Genomic DNA, 14,826 nt, shown 5'->3' on the forward strand with positions numbered 1-14,826 from the left:
AAATCTAATGAAAAAGTTTATTTTTAACACGAGCTTTCTGACGGCACCCTCCCTGATTTCACGGATTTGCATTAAAATGAGGATGGCATGTAAAAAAAAGAGAGAAAGGGCACAGAGTGCTGTAGGAATACCCCGTTTTCCAATCGAGACTCGTCATGATCACCATTTACGCTCAGGAGAAGACCCTTCTTTTAGTGGTTCTGGAAAGAAAAACCAAAGGAGAGAAGAGATGGAGTAATAAGGGCAGGAGATTGCTCATAACTCTACAAAGGTGTTATCTACATCTTCTATATTCCTCATCAGAGAACACTGTTTTAGGACTGAATCTAAGCCCTCATTCCAAACTCATTGAATCTGATTGCCCTGTGAGCACTTCGAGACTGTAACCTCAGGGTAGCTAATATTGAGGAGACAAGCTCCCCCCCACCCCACTCTCCATCCCCCCACCCCCTGCCCCCCAGTAAATTTGGAAAACCCTAGTGCACTAGGGTTTTAATTATATTTTAACCAAGAGTTCTATCTGCTAATGAAATCTCTTTCCTGAGGACCTACTGTGTACAGACACTCAGCCATGTGTACATCAGCTACCAAGTCAGTAATATCCCAGATACACAGGGACTGGGTGGGGAGTTGTATAAGAACTCATTAAAGCAGGTCCCTGGTGGATATTTGCGGTATTGTATTGAAAGTCTCTGAAGGTTTCTGGAACCAGTGATGAAATTAAATCCTGAAGTAAGGTTTGAAGTAGAACTGATTTATAAATACCCTAAAACACCACTGAGAACCATCTTCTGTTGTTTTGGTGACCTGGGCAAAGAATTGCAATATGAGAGGGTGGTGTGCGTGGTACCACATAAGCATGAATGGTTGCAGAGACAACTCTCCCCAGACTTAAAAACCACTCATACAGGAATCCAGCCCTTGTTGGTAATGCACAGAGCTCACCACTTTGACAAACATATGTCCTCCTGATTAAGTCATGAGGAAAGAATGTGTCATTCACTCATGGGCCCATCTGGCGCACAGCTCTTGTCTCTGGTTTTGTAAATATTTGTGCCAATGGGCAAGGAGATGGCCTGAGAATCCTTGCCTTTGTGTGATGAGGGAAATTTGGGACTGTCAGTGCTTGGATCAGAACTGAATTGGGAGGAGTAAATAGTGAGTGCAAGAAAGAACAAGGGCTTTTATATTATTCTGTTGTGATTTTTAACATAGAGGAGAATCATCTGTATAGTTTATAAAAATAGGCTTTTCTGAAGAGTGAAATGCCTAAATAAAAAATAGTACAAATATATGTAGAAAAAAACGTCTTTATGATCTGAGGACAGAGAAAAACTCTGTTCAATATCTGTTCCATGTTTTACCTGCCACAGAGGGAGTTTCCTATCTCTCGTTGCTCACCACCACTTTGGGGGTAAGTACTGAGCAACTTTGTGGAGGCTCAGCCTTAAGAATCTGGTAGAAGGCAGATCGCCTGTGCTACCTGGGAAAGGAGAGTGACTTAAGACAATGGTCATCTTCTGCTAGAAGACAGGTTAACGGCCATTAGGCTCCAAGTTTACACCTTCCAGAGCAGTAAAAACGAGAGGTACACAACAGAAAAAGAAGTTCTAGTGGACCTAGATCGGCTGATTCCACTTTCTCAGGGTCCCCCGTCACTCTTATCACCCTCGCTTGTCTGACACCTGGGCACCGTCCACCACCCTCCCTCTGTCCTTCACTCTCCTTGGGAGACTGTGGCCTTGCTGGAGAGACTTGTCCCCTGAGCTCAGCCAGTCGGTTCTAGTTCCTAAAGGCTTATTTTCGATCATCGAAAGATGAAGATAAAAGAGTCTTACAAGTCAGAGAAATGAGTGGAGATCATATCAGAAATTTCTTGAAGTAAAATTCCCAAGAGACTGCCTGAGATTTCTCTGCCTGTTTCTTGTGAAGTATTTGAAGCTCTGAGAGTCGCATTTGTTAGCTCTGAGTTATCAAATTTAGACATTTACTGGGAAAATCACAAAGTGCAGATGGAAAAATCATGCCTCCACCAAGAATAGCTGCATCAAGACTAATTTTAACAAATTCAGGGAAGTAAGAGCTTGGTAATAAATTGGTTTCCGTAGTGTAGTGGTTATCACGTTCGCCTAACACGCGAAAGGTCCCCGGTTCGAAACCGGGCGGAAACAACACCCATAACTATTTTCTGTGTCTTTTCCCCCGAGTAGATCCTTCGTTTCTCTTCCCCCCAGTAGAGCCTGTATTTATTGCACAAAATTTCTGAGTCTGTATTTTAAACACGCCTCAAATCGTCACTTTCGCAGTTCTGGACTTTTTTTTCCCTAAAAGATACTAGTTTATTTTTTTTTTTCAAATAGCTGTTCTTTTTTAATTTTCAATTTTTTATATTAATATAACACTGATTTACAACACTGTGTATGACTCAGAAATATAGGATTCCTCCTACTCACTTTTATGTTACTACACCACACCCACCACCAAGACACCCATAATCTTCCACCGTAGGTAGGCACTAGTTTATCATAAAAAGGCATTTGTTATTCAGGAAGAGCCAAATGGAAGAGATGTATAAGGCTCGTTATGGGGAAGGGGGCCCCAGCTTCTCTTCTCTCCCCTCTCCAGAGGAGCCAATCTACAGGCACCTCCACAAGTTCACCAACTGGAAAAGTTCTCCAAACCCGGACATCCTGGGGTTTTATGGAGGCGTCACTTACTAGGCATGATTGAATGGATCGCTGGCCTTTAGCAATGAACTCACTCTCCAGCACCCATTCTGTTCCTAGGAGGAAGTAGGGGAAGCGCGGCTAGGGAAACCCTGGACATTTATTTTATCTATTTTTTCAAGCACAGTGGTCTTTATGCTTGCTTGTTGTTGTTTGTTTTTCCCACAGCTGGTTAGGTCATTTTTTAAGGACTTTGGCCTAAACCCTAATAAAATGAGAATACATTGGATTTTAAGCATTGAAGTGCCTGACATGATTCCAGTTTTTTAAAAGGGTCCCCGTCCCAACTCTGTGAGGGACATTTTGTATGAAAAAAAAAAAAAAGGAAGCTAAGCGATTTATTAAATCCCTTTCATCGTGCTACACATCAGCCAAGACTGACTTGGACAGGATGGTGGCAGTAGAGGTGGTGAGAGGTAGTCACAATCTAGATATATTTTAAAGATTGGATCAAGAGAAATATCAGAGAGCATAGAAATGAGGAGTAAGAGAAACTGGAATCAATGAGGACTTGAGATTTTTTGGCTGAAAATATTGAAGAGATGGAGCTGCTATTAGCTGAAACAGGGAAGACTGAATGTAAAGCAGTTTTATTAGAGAAAACTTGAGACTGGTATTTTAGACATGCTTACTCAGATGTCAACTCTGTTATGACTAAATTTCATTTTTCCCTGGAATATATTTGTCGTTTATTTTTCATTTCTGAAATTCTTATGTATTCTCTATAATAATGTGAATTTTACAACCGCATTATTTTGGTTTGGTTTGGTTTTAGTATTTATATATTTATTTATTTTATTTATTTGTATTTCTTTATTTTTTTTTTTACAACCACATTGTTTTGCCATAAATGGTGACTTTGACAGACTTTGGTTGTTTTATATAAGAGTATTAATCAGGTCTGGCAAACAAAATCCCGACATTTTAAAACATACTGATGGCGAGGCTTCAAACACCACAAATATGCCTACTTTGTGTTCAGAATTGTTTTCTGCCCTCAAGATCCCAAAGTAGAAAAAAAAAATCTGTCCTTCTGGACAGAAATTCTGGTGGAACCCAATTGCTAATAAAAAAAAAAAAAAGGTTTTTTTAAAAGGAAAGATAAATATGCATGTGTTCCCTGGTGATAGTCTTAACAATAAAGAATACTGAAAAATGTTGAAAAATCAGTGCAGGGGAGGAGGTGGCATACAGGTAAATGAACCACGAAATGGCCACACGGAGATTCTGTGGACTTGACTCTGGCTGGGAAGGGGACAAGGAAACTTGACCCGCAGGTGGGCAGATGCACATCTCACCCTCCAAGGTCATCTCTACTCTTTATCCTCATTTTGTTTACTAAAATATGTATTTGAGAATTTACATCGCTTTTCTCCCCCAAGTGTTTTTTTTTCTGCCCACACCCCCACCTCACCCCCGCCTTTTGGAGAGGAGGACAAAGAAGGTATCACTGCTGAGGATCAAGACAAGAAGACAATATACAGTTCAAAATTTGTGGTGAGGCTGTTATGCAAATGTAAAAAGAAGCACCTGCTGGCCCGTACGGGGCTCGAACCCGCGACCTTGGCGTTATTAGCACCACGCTCTAACCAACTGAGCTAACCGGCCACCAGCTAGCAGCTTTTTTTTTTCCTTTGGAAAGTGGACTCTTTGTTGCCATTCCCTGGTTTGTTTAAAACCAAGGGAATTTTTTCTTTTCCCTTTCTAAAAGTGATTTTTCTTTTAGTTACTTTCAATCACTGCCAAGTAATGTCTCTTTTCATGTTTTTTCGTTTCCCCTTCCTGCATTCGCGAAAAGAAAAGAAACAAGACTAGAAATCTACCCCCAGGAGAGATGAAGTCCGCCTCTTCCGCGGAAAATTATAGACTCCAACCCGCCGATTCTGCCCTGAGAAACCACAGAAACATTCACAACAGAAGCTTCCTTCTACAGACCCCAGGAAAGATCTGGAAGAATAATTCAATTACTTTACAATTCTCTGGCCTTTCTTGTGGTGGAACCTGGAATTTGCACTTGAAGTCGATTAACCTTTGTTAGGTTCCAGAGAATGTGTCTTTTTGGGGATATGAGAGATAGTCTTTGAAAAATGCACACTTGATACCAGGATATCAGTTCTAAAATTGATACAGGTCAGTTTTAGATAAAACCCACGTGGGGGCTGATGATTAGAAATGGATAGCCTGCAGAGACCTCAAGTCTAGCTCTTTCCGGGAACTTCTTTCTGTGTTCACAGAGGTAAGATTACTTTGACTTCAACACTGCTGCATCAGACCACTGGAACCCACTCCTTGAAAAGTCAAGAGTAGAAGCCCGCCCTCTTATGTGTCTCCATTCTGTGTCACCCACATTCCTGAGTGTGGGATCCCCAACCCTCCTTGTTCTTGGGGCTGTTGTCTTGGTGTCCTGAGTTCTTGCTGGTCAGTTAAACGTGCAATCAGGCAGGCGGCCTCACCAAAGGACAGAAGTCCTGGTATGAGGAACTTATTGGGGAACCAGTATCTGCTGAATATAGCTGGCAGATATTATGACTAGATTAGCAAGATCGCTAAAATACCTCACTTGGAAAGATTAATAGAAAGTTAGATAAGACTAGAGAATAGAAGCAATATGCTTTGACTAACAGGAACAATGGAGCCCCTCAGGATCTATACCGGGGTCACTCCACCCTAGCTTGCACAGGAGGCTAGCATTCCCTACTGTTCATCCACCGTCTTTGAACTTGATTCTAAATAAATAGGAGACTGCCTTTGGATCGAGGCTGCACATTACTTCCCTGTGTAGCCCCTCTAGGCTTCTCAATACTCCAACCCCTTTGGACTTTGAGTAATCTCTCTCTTGTCCTGCGCAACTCCCAACCCTGCTACTGCACCAGTCGGTACCTGAGGGATAGTAGCTATTACTCAGTCTTAAAGTTCATGGTTACATGGTTAATTAAGTAGTCAAAGCATATGAAAGTCATTCCTATTTATGCTTTTGGAAATCAGAATTTAAACGCTTTGGAATTTGAACCTACGTAGTGAGTGGAGAGAGACCTATAACTAAAATCTTAGTAATGCAAGGAAATCCATTAACTGTTCACATTAACAAGGCAAAGGAAACCTACTTACATGAAATACTAGTTTATCCTTGTTGGTGTAAAAAGACTTTTGATGACATCCCAAGTCACTTCTGATTTGTGGAGAAGTCTGAAGGTTATGCACTGTGGTGGGGTCTACTCTGCCATGGAAAAGATTTCAATTGGAAACATGAAAACATAGCCTACTTCTAACTATTTGAGGTAAACACAGTAGAGTAGAAAGGACAGTGAGATGCATCCATTGAAAAAAATTCTTCCAAAAGTCAAATATCACATGTGAAAGTTTAGTCAACAATAGAATTTATGTTTTTAAGAGCTATTAATATGAGTGACCCAAAAAAGAAGTGTCACTCCCTCCTAGCCTAGTTGGACACATGCTCCAGACCCCCCACACCTTGTACCTCATTACCACCTGAACACACCAGAGTGCTTGCCTTGACTTCACAACCCTCCCCAGACAAGTGCTGCCCTAAAAGACACAGCAGATGGTCCTCAGGGCGCCTTCTTTGGGTCCTAGTCCCTCTCAGGCTACTTGTAGGCACTAGGAAGATGCAGATCAAAAAATGCAAGTTTTTTGAATTCAAGTTCTTCTCATTCTTGCCTGAGATTCTGGAGAAAACGAGAGTTTTCTCTGGCAGTCGCTTCACCTAAATGGGGAGAGTCTAAAAAAAGGACAAAATCCCAAGGAAGACACAAGGGCGGGAGGAGTGAGGAAGTTGTATCTTTTGGGCAGCGTCACTTTAAGCAAGTGTCTCCTCTCCTGCGATGCTCAGGGGACTCCAGATCCTTGGGGCAGAGTATGCAGGGAGAGGGAGACACTGAGGTTTCAGGAAACTGAGGACCGAAGGACTGCTGAGGGGTAGAGAAGAAAAGTGGGAATAGGTGGGCAAGAGGTGGTCCTGAGGTAGAGACTGAAGACGAGAAAGACCAAAGCATAGAAGGGAGGGGGGAGTCTGAGGTTAAGAGGGTGGACGCAAGGACAGAGAAGGGGACACTACGGTATGTGAGGGGATGCTGAGGACAGAAGAGAAGGAGAGCAATGGGCTGAGAGAGGAGAAATTGGATATTTAGGTGCCACCTCAGCACATCTCTGTAGACAGACTCTGGCATCCCTGCCCCGCGTTAGTGCTTCCCACAGAAGCCTGACCTGTGCTGGGAGTGGTGGCGTCTGAAAAGAAACCCGAGCTCCTGAAGTTAAAGCCTCGCCAAGGGGACATGATAAAGGTCTCCAGCGAGTGGGGAGAATAGAGCGCCCAAGTTCTTGCACAGAAGACTGGAGAGCATGGGGGTCTGGCCTTCCAGGTGGCTGGGCCTTCTGCTCCTGGTTTTCCTCTGGGGGTCCTCCTCTCCAGGTAAGAGAGGCTGAGGGCCAGGGGCTCCTAAGGGGCCTGGCCTGACTCCTTCCCCTCCTTGTCCCACAGCTTCCCTTCTTAGGCGCCTGAGAGAGCACATTCAGCAGTTTCAGGAGAGCTCTGGCCTGGGTCTGAGTCTGAGCCCCGAGGCTGTGGCCCTCCCCAAAGAGAAGTGGCTGGAGCAGCCACTGGATCCCTTCAATGCATCAGATGGGCGATCCTTCCTGCAGGTGAGGCCAAGAGAGGGGGTGTCCACTGCCTACCCTGCCTTCTCCTGTCTCTCTTGTCTGTCCCATAGTCTCTGCTGTCTTTCCATATCTCCACACCTCAGCCCCCCATCTCTCTGCCCTTCACTCTCACCTTATGTCAGCATTGCTGGAGATCCTTAGCCTAACCCCTCCATCCTCTAGCCTTCCCTCTCTTACTTCAGTCTCCCACTTCCTTTGTTCCTCGGGACATGTCTTTCAGTCTTTCCTTCTCTGTTAGTCACTCTCACTCTCTCTGTCCCTCAGTCCTTCCTCTTCCCTGTCCTTCAGAATGGACATTAAACCCACCGCCAAGTCTCACTGTGTAGCAAAAATATTGATCAGCTCTGGAACCAGACCTGGCTCACAACAGACACTTGAAGATTATTGATTGAATGAATGAACTAATTTACTGTTTTCCATTCTTTTTTGATCCATTCTCCAAAGATCATCTTATCTAGACCATACTTCTAAGTCCCTGGTTTCATTATTTGTTCTACAATCATTAATTATTTCAACAGCAAGTGCCCACCGTGTGGGTAGCCTCTATCCTTGATCTTGGGGATAGAAGCATAAAAAGATAGACAAAAATATCTGCTCTTGTAGATCTCACATTCTAGACGTGGAGACAAAGAGAAATGAATACATACATAAGTCAGCCTATTTCACATACTAAGCACATAAAGATCCATTAGGAGGTGGTACTGGAACAAAAAGAATCTGTCTGAACCACTTGGAATACATTCTTCTTCCCCATCCCATGTCTCAGCGGTACTGGGTCAATGACCAGTATTGGGCCAGCCAGGATGGACCTGTGTTCCTGCATCTGGGCGGTGAGGGCAGCCTGGGGCCTGGCTCAGTGATGAGAGGTGAGATGCAAGAGTGGGGAAAGACATACCCGGGAAGCAGGTGGGGGAGGGGCCGGGCAAGGGAGGTGCATCTTACAGTTCTGGAGGGTTATAAGGGCTTACACCCAGCTCACCCTCCCCCACCATGCCCTCTTCACAGGGCACCCTGCAGCGCTGGCCCCAACTTGGGGGGCCCTGGTGATAGGCCTGGAGCACAGATTCTATGGCCTGAGTATACCTCCTGGGGGCCTGGATATGGCCCAACTCCGCTTCCTGTCCAGCCGCCATGCGTGAGTGGGTATAAGGAATGTGGGGGTCACAAGACTGGGGCAGTCTGTGTCTTGGTTTCCCTGCCTCTCTGTCTCCTCCACTGCCTTGACCTTGAGTCTCTCTGCTTGCAAATGTTTTCTTCTTTCTCTCTCAGTATCTTTTTCTTTCTCTCTCCATCTCTGGATCCCTGTCCCTTCCCAGCTCTATCTCTTATATGGTAATCTTCCCTCTCTCTGTTTCACTGGGGCCTGCTGGCCCAGCCTGCTGGGATCTCTTACCTGAATTATGACCATAGCCTCTCCTCTGGTCTCGGCATTTCTGTCCTTGACCCTTCAGTCTATTCTCCAGCTGAAGCCAGAGAGATGCATAAGACAGATCTCAGCTCTCCCTAATGCCTCGCATCTCGTTCAGAGTAAAGTCCAACATCTATATAGTAGCTACAAGGTCCAATGGGTTCTGGCTCCCCCTTAACACTCTGACCCCCAATTTCTCATATTCACAAGGCTTCAGGCACTCAGGGGCTCACCGGTGTCCAGACTCATGAGCACATTGCTGCCTCGAGTCTTTGAACTCTTCTCTCTGCAAAGAGTGGGCACTTGCAGATCATTTGTATGTTTCCTTCCCTTGCTTCCTCAGTGTCCTCTACTCCATGAAGGGCCCCCACAGTCTCTCTCCTGCTTTATTGTTCCCTACAGGACCTAGCCCTCCTACTCAGTGCTTCTCTCTATCCCTCTGCAGCAGGCTCTGCCTTTCTCTGCCTCATGCTCCATCTATCTCTTTGCTTCTGTTTCTCAATCTTTTCACAGATTACAGGGTTTTTAATTCATAGGATACCACCAATGCAAACTATTTCAGAAAGCTTGGGGAGGAAAGCAAGTTCTTAGGAGGGAAAGGAGTATGTTAGACACACCCCAACGTTCCCTTTGGCCTCTGAGTCTCCTCTTCTAACCCACCCAGCATAGGGACCCGTCTTTTCTTGAGCTGCCTCCACCATTTCCCTGTTTGTCCATTTCCACTTAAACTGCCCTGGAGATTTTGCCCTCTACCATCTATCCTGCAGGGAAGGAGAGTGGAGGCTTTCCGAGGGCTCTTCCCTATAGCCTAGGCAACGCATGTGGGTATGGGGTGCCCTCAGAAACACCTCCATTCAAGTCTCAGGATTACCCCTCCCCCCGCGCGTATAACGGGGGGGATCTTTAAAGATTCCCGGAGGCCCGACCGAGCCTCCCCTCTGACCCCAGGCTGGCAGATGTGGTCTCCGCCCGCCTCGCACTCTCCCGCCTCTTCAACGTCTCCTCCTCCAGCCCCTGGATCTGCTTCGGAGGCTCCTACGCCGGTTCCTTGGCTGCCTGGGCTCGGTTGAAGGTCGCCGGGACTCCTGGGGGCGGGCTGGGGAGGGGGAAGTTGGACTCCAGGGAGTCCGGGGTCCCCTCTCAGATAAAGGGAAAACCTCTTTCTATAACCTTCCCCCCCCCGCCCGCCCAGAAAAGTTTCCCGCAGGTTTTCTCCACGACAGCCCGAGGCCTGGAAGGTGTGGACGTGCCTGCAGCCACACCACCAATGCCACAAGGGCGGGAAGATTCGGGGTCCCATCTCCCCGGCCCCAGGCTGACGATTTCTCCTCCCTCAGTTCCCGCATCTCATTTTCGCCTCCGTCGCCTCGTCCGCCCCGTTGCGGGCGGTGCTGGATTTCTCCGAGTACAACGAGGTGAGGACGGGGGGCGGGGGCGGGGGACCTCGGGGGCCGGGTCCCTTGACAGCCGCCCCCCACCCCTTTCTGACGGCAGGTGGTGTCCCGCAGCCTCAGCACCCCGGCGATCGGCGGGTCCCGGGAGGTAGGCGGTGGACCCGGGTCGAAGCGGGTAGGGGAGGAGCTCTGGGAAAGCGGCCAGAGGGACGCTGAGGCCCGCGGGTGGCGGGGAGTGAGGCTCAGGAGCCCGGGAACGCGGTGGGATTGAGGAAGGAGGCCGGAGAGGACAAGGGGCGGGGCCTGACAATGGGAGGAGCCCGACGGGGCGGGGCGGCCGGCCGGAAGGGGCGGGGCCTGATAGTGGGCGTGTCTAATAATGGGCGGCGGGGCCTGACGGCGGGAGGAGCCCGACGGGGCGGGCGGCGGGGCAGAAAGGGGCGGGGCCTGACAATGGGCGTGTGCAGAAATGGGCGGAGCCTAACGGAGGGCGGGGCCAGGGTTCGACTCCGCCCGCGACGTGCCGGGCCGGGGGAGAACGGGGCGCGCGCGGGATGCGGGAGGCTGAGCCCCGGGCGCGAGTCCTCCCCGACGCGGCGTCCCGCTCCCCGCAGTGCCTCGCGGCGACGTCGGCGGCCTTCGCTGAGGTGGAGCGGCGGCTGCGCGCGGGCGGGGCGGCGCGGGCGGCGCTGCGGGCGGAGCTGGGCGCCTGCGGCTCCCTGGACGCCGTCGAGGACCGGGCGGAGCTGCTGGGCGCGCTGCAGGCGCTGGTGGGCGGCGCGGTGCAGTACGACGGGCAGGCGGGAGCGCCGCTGAGCGTGCGGCGGCTCTGCGGACTCCTCGTCGGGGCCGGGGGCAACTGCAGCCGCCCCGCGCCCTACCACGGCCTCCGTCGGGCGGTGCAGGTGAGCACCTCGGAGCACCGTCGGGGGAGGCCGCACCCCGGGGCTCCGGCGCCACCTCCTCTGGGTGACGCGGGCAAGCGCGCCCCCTTTCTGAGCAGTACGCTCCTCGTCTGTAAAATGGGGATGGCATCACACAGGGCCTTAGCGACTAGGATTATTATCTGTTGTTCTTGTCTTGGTCTGTGAAGACAAAGCAAGCGCTTGATTCGTGTTTCTAGAATGAATTTGAAAATTCAGCCCTGGAGACAGTTCTAAAGACCGGGATCCCCGGCCTCTGAATCCTTACAATTCAGCTGTTAACTTGTCCAGCACTGACTGGGCTCAGTGCTGTGCTTCACATGTATTATTTCATTAAATTCTCACGATAGTTCTAGAAGATAGAACTATAACTATAGTAAGGTAGATACTATAACAAATGAAGAAAATGAGGTCCGAAAGATCTTCAATAAGGTCTCACAGGTAATAAGGTTCCAGTCATCTAGTTCCTTAACCTCTAACCTCCAGGGGCCTGGCCACCCACTCCCTTCTAACTGCTGATTCTCAGGGGAGCTCACTTATGCTTTCTGACCTTTCACATGTAGGGAGGGGCCTGTGCCTCCATGCCCTGGCATGTTGGGAGGTGGGAATGTATGTGTGCATGTATATTGTCCCCTAGGTTTTCACACACAGCCTGGGCCAGAGATGTTTAAGCTTTTCCAGAGCAGAGGCTGTTGCCCAGCTGAGGGTCACAGAACCTCAAGTGTTCGGCGTGGGTGACCGGCAGTGGTTGTACCAGACATGTACTGAGTTTGGCTTTTGTGAGTGACTGGCCCAACCCTCACCCCCAAACATATTTGTGTGCTTTGCCCAGACAAGCCAACTCAGAGCTGGTTTGGACTCAATTTCATCCCCATAGGACCATCAGCCTCACTGTCCTGCCTTCTGCTGCCTTGATGCTTAATTCCTCACCCCTCTGGTCTCCTCTTTTCAGTCTCTCTAGGCCTTCACTTAACCCATAGAAGCCAATTTCCTCACCACATTCACAGAAATCTTTCTAAATATGACCTTGTCATTCAATAGTTCCTCTTCCTAGGTGCTAAATAAAATATAGCATGCCCACTTAAATTTGAATTTCAGATAGATTTTTTTTTTTTAGTATAAGTGTGTCCCAAGTGTTGCAGGGGTCATAGTTATACTTTTTTTAAAAAGTGTTTTGTTGATCTGAAATTCAGCTTTAACTGGGCAGCCTATATTTTTATTTTCCACCCTACCCCAGAGTTAAGTTCCAAATCCTTTCCACATCCCCAGAGAGCAGTGAAGAAAGGGTTCAAAGCCAGAGTTTCAAATTCCAGTTCCATTACTTTGTAACTATGTGATCCTGAGCAAACTTGGGCATATCTCTGCCCTCTACTAGAGCTGAGGGCAGGTGAGTTAAAGTGCTCTTTGCCTTGGTTTCCATATCCATAAAATGGAAATAAAAGTACTACTTCTCTAATAAGATGTTGAGGATTAGAGGAGGTAATATATATAACCTGCTAAGAAATAAAGTTGGCATTCAGTAAATACCCTATAAGTGCTTGATCATTATTTTTATTAAACTTTACATATTTTGACCCTCTAATAACCCAGTCTTCCTAACAGTTCAGGAACTTTGTACAGGCTATTCATGTTGCTTTGATTACTTACCTTCCCTTCAGTTTACTCCGCATCTCCATCAGTCCACGTTCTCCTCTTTATTGCTTGTTTCCCTCACTATGAGTCCTGTGATAACAGAGCCTGGGAGATTGGTTGTCACTGTGTTCCCAAAATTGTCCAACATCTACCTGATCACACAGTGGGTGCTTAGTAAATCGTGATGGAAAGCCTGAATTGACATGAGACTGATTGCATTAGCTGTGTCCTGGAAGCACCCGGCAGCTATGGATTTTAAGCAGGGGAAACATGGCCCAGTTTGTGCTGTAAGGACTCCAGGCTCCCTCTCACCACTAGACCTTTGTACATGCTCTTTGCTATTTTTTTATAATGCGGTCTCTTCTCTCTCTTCGCTTAACTCACTTCTAATTCCTAATTTCTTATCCCTTGCAGGGCATTGTCCTGGGGCCCACCATGCTGCTTCTCAGATTCTTTCACCCTCACCCCACCCGGGTCTTTTTCCATCACTCTCCTAATCATTTGGGGAGGGGGAGGCTGTCACTGATAAGAGGGTGAATTCACCGAAATGCCTTGATCATCACCGGGGAGAACCCTGTAAATGATTATTTTAAAAGAGTTGGGGGCTGGCTATATACCCCATACTTACGGACATCTTCCTCCACAGATGTCACTTGTGAGGTCCCTAGATGCCCTTTCTCCCAGCTCCCAGCGCTGCCTTCCCACCTAGAACTATGTGAGCAGGTGTTCGGGCTCCCAACCTCATCCGTAGCCCAGGCTGTGGCCCAGACGAATTCCTACTATGGTGGCCAGACCCCTGGGGCCACCCAGGTGCTGTTTGTCAATGGTAAGCAAGCCATCTGAACCTGACTCCTAAACCTTTACCTCGCTGTAGCTCAATATACCATTCTCTCTTTTTTTCCAGGGGACACAGACCCCTGGCATGTGCTAAGTGTAACCGGCAACTTGGGGCCCTCAGAGACCGCCATTCTCATTCCTAGTGGCTCCCATTGCTTGGACATGGCACCTGAGAAGCCCTCAGATTCCCCCAGTCTCCACCAGGGGCGCCAGGTAAGGAAGAAAAAGTTCCTGTGATTTGTTGTACTTGCTTACTTGTGATTTGTCTTATTTACATACTCATTTGCATGTCCCTGCTGTCTTTTAGTGCTGAGGTCTGACTTTCAAAATTGTCCCCACCTTCTCCACAGAACATCTCCCAGCAGCTGCAGACCTGGTTCAGGCTGGCAAAGGAAAGTCAGGTTAGGGTTGCAGTCTGAGCATCACACCCTTGCTACTCTGCACAGCCGCCTCGGTCCAGGTTGTATTCACTGAACAGGAGAAAGAGGAAATTCTCAAGAATTGGGATTCAGCACCTAGGTTCTGCATATAACTCACTTATGTTTAAACAATCTCATTTCCAACTGAAAGTGCTTTGTTACAAATAATTATTAAAAAAAGAAAAAAAACAATTATGTAAATACAAGTGGATAATTATTCTCATTATGAATATTGGCATTTTGAATGTCCATTGTCAAAGAAATATAGACCCTCATGTTTATGCCCTCCCCTGCTAATAATCATTTCCCAGGTAAAATTCTGCTTAGCTACTGGGTTGGGCACCTGGTCTCTCTTTGGACCTCAGACAACTGTCACAGCTTCTCACTGTGCCCCTCTCTTTCTCTCATTCTCTATTTTTTGTCTCTCTTTTTGTTTCTCAATCTCCTCCTGTTTCTGAATATCTTTGTTTCTCTCTTTCTCCATATCTAAGTCTATTTGTCTTTTATTTTTGTGTCCTAGTCTATGCCTCTGTCTCCAATTCAGACATAACTCTCTCTCAGAGTAAGAATTCTAAAGGTCTTGTGAATATGTCTATTCTCTGCTCCCTCACTAGATGATACTCTCAACATCTCTCATTGGAAAGCTCTCAAACTTAGTCTAGAGAAGAGCAAAGATGGAGAACTTGCACTACCTTCTAAAAAAAAAAAATTCCCTTCTAAAGGTCCAGTAATGACTATGAGGTTTGGCAATACATACAGACAATTAGATCAATTGGGTAGGACAGATTTCCAAAATAGAATCACAGACAT

General features: G+C 47.4%; 1 protein-coding gene, 1 long non-coding RNA gene and 2 other non-coding genes across 5 annotated transcripts; 2 read left to right on the top strand and 2 right to left on the bottom strand.

Annotated features, from left to right (window-relative positions):
* Positions 1 to 3: 3 nt before the first annotated feature.
* On the bottom strand, positions 4 to 9,932 carry LOC119251880 (uncharacterized). 2 transcript variants are annotated; one of them, XR_005126629.2, is made up of 3 exons: positions 9,045 to 9,932; positions 5,835 to 5,938; positions 4 to 200 (listed from the first exon to the last, which is right to left on the bottom strand). It is a non-coding gene; the product is annotated as an uncharacterized LOC119251880 (long non-coding RNA). The 2 variants fall into 2 exon arrangements; XR_008552850.1 differs by having other exon boundaries at positions 5,835 to 5,943.
* TRNAV-AAC (transfer RNA valine (anticodon AAC)) lies at positions 2,099 to 2,171 on the top strand. The gene has a single exon. It is a non-coding gene; the product is annotated as a tRNA-Val (tRNA).
* TRNAI-AAU (transfer RNA isoleucine (anticodon AAU)) lies at positions 4,261 to 4,334 on the bottom strand. The gene has a single exon. It is a non-coding gene; the product is annotated as a tRNA-Ile (tRNA).
* Positions 6,792 to 14,616, top strand: PRSS16 (serine protease 16). Its single transcript, XM_037519153.2, has 12 exons — positions 6,792 to 7,155; positions 7,225 to 7,385; positions 8,170 to 8,269; positions 8,409 to 8,538; positions 9,760 to 9,883; positions 10,149 to 10,226; positions 10,306 to 10,353; positions 10,820 to 11,110; positions 11,766 to 11,907; positions 13,407 to 13,586; positions 13,665 to 13,810; positions 13,948 to 14,616. Exons 1-12 carry the CDS (start codon positions 7,086 to 7,088, stop codon positions 14,014 to 14,016), a joined length of 1,539 nt encoding a protein of 512 aa, XP_037375050.1. The 5' UTR covers positions 6,792 to 7,085; the 3' UTR covers positions 14,017 to 14,616.
* Positions 14,617 to 14,826: the final 210 nt, after the last annotated feature.

This window comes from Talpa occidentalis, unplaced genomic scaffold (genome assembly GCF_014898055.3).
Source record: "Talpa occidentalis isolate TD23 unplaced genomic scaffold, MPIMG_talOcc4v2.1 talOcc4.2, whole genome shotgun sequence".
In the NCBI taxonomy this organism is placed as follows: Eukaryota; Metazoa; Chordata; class Mammalia; order Eulipotyphla; family Talpidae; genus Talpa; species Talpa occidentalis.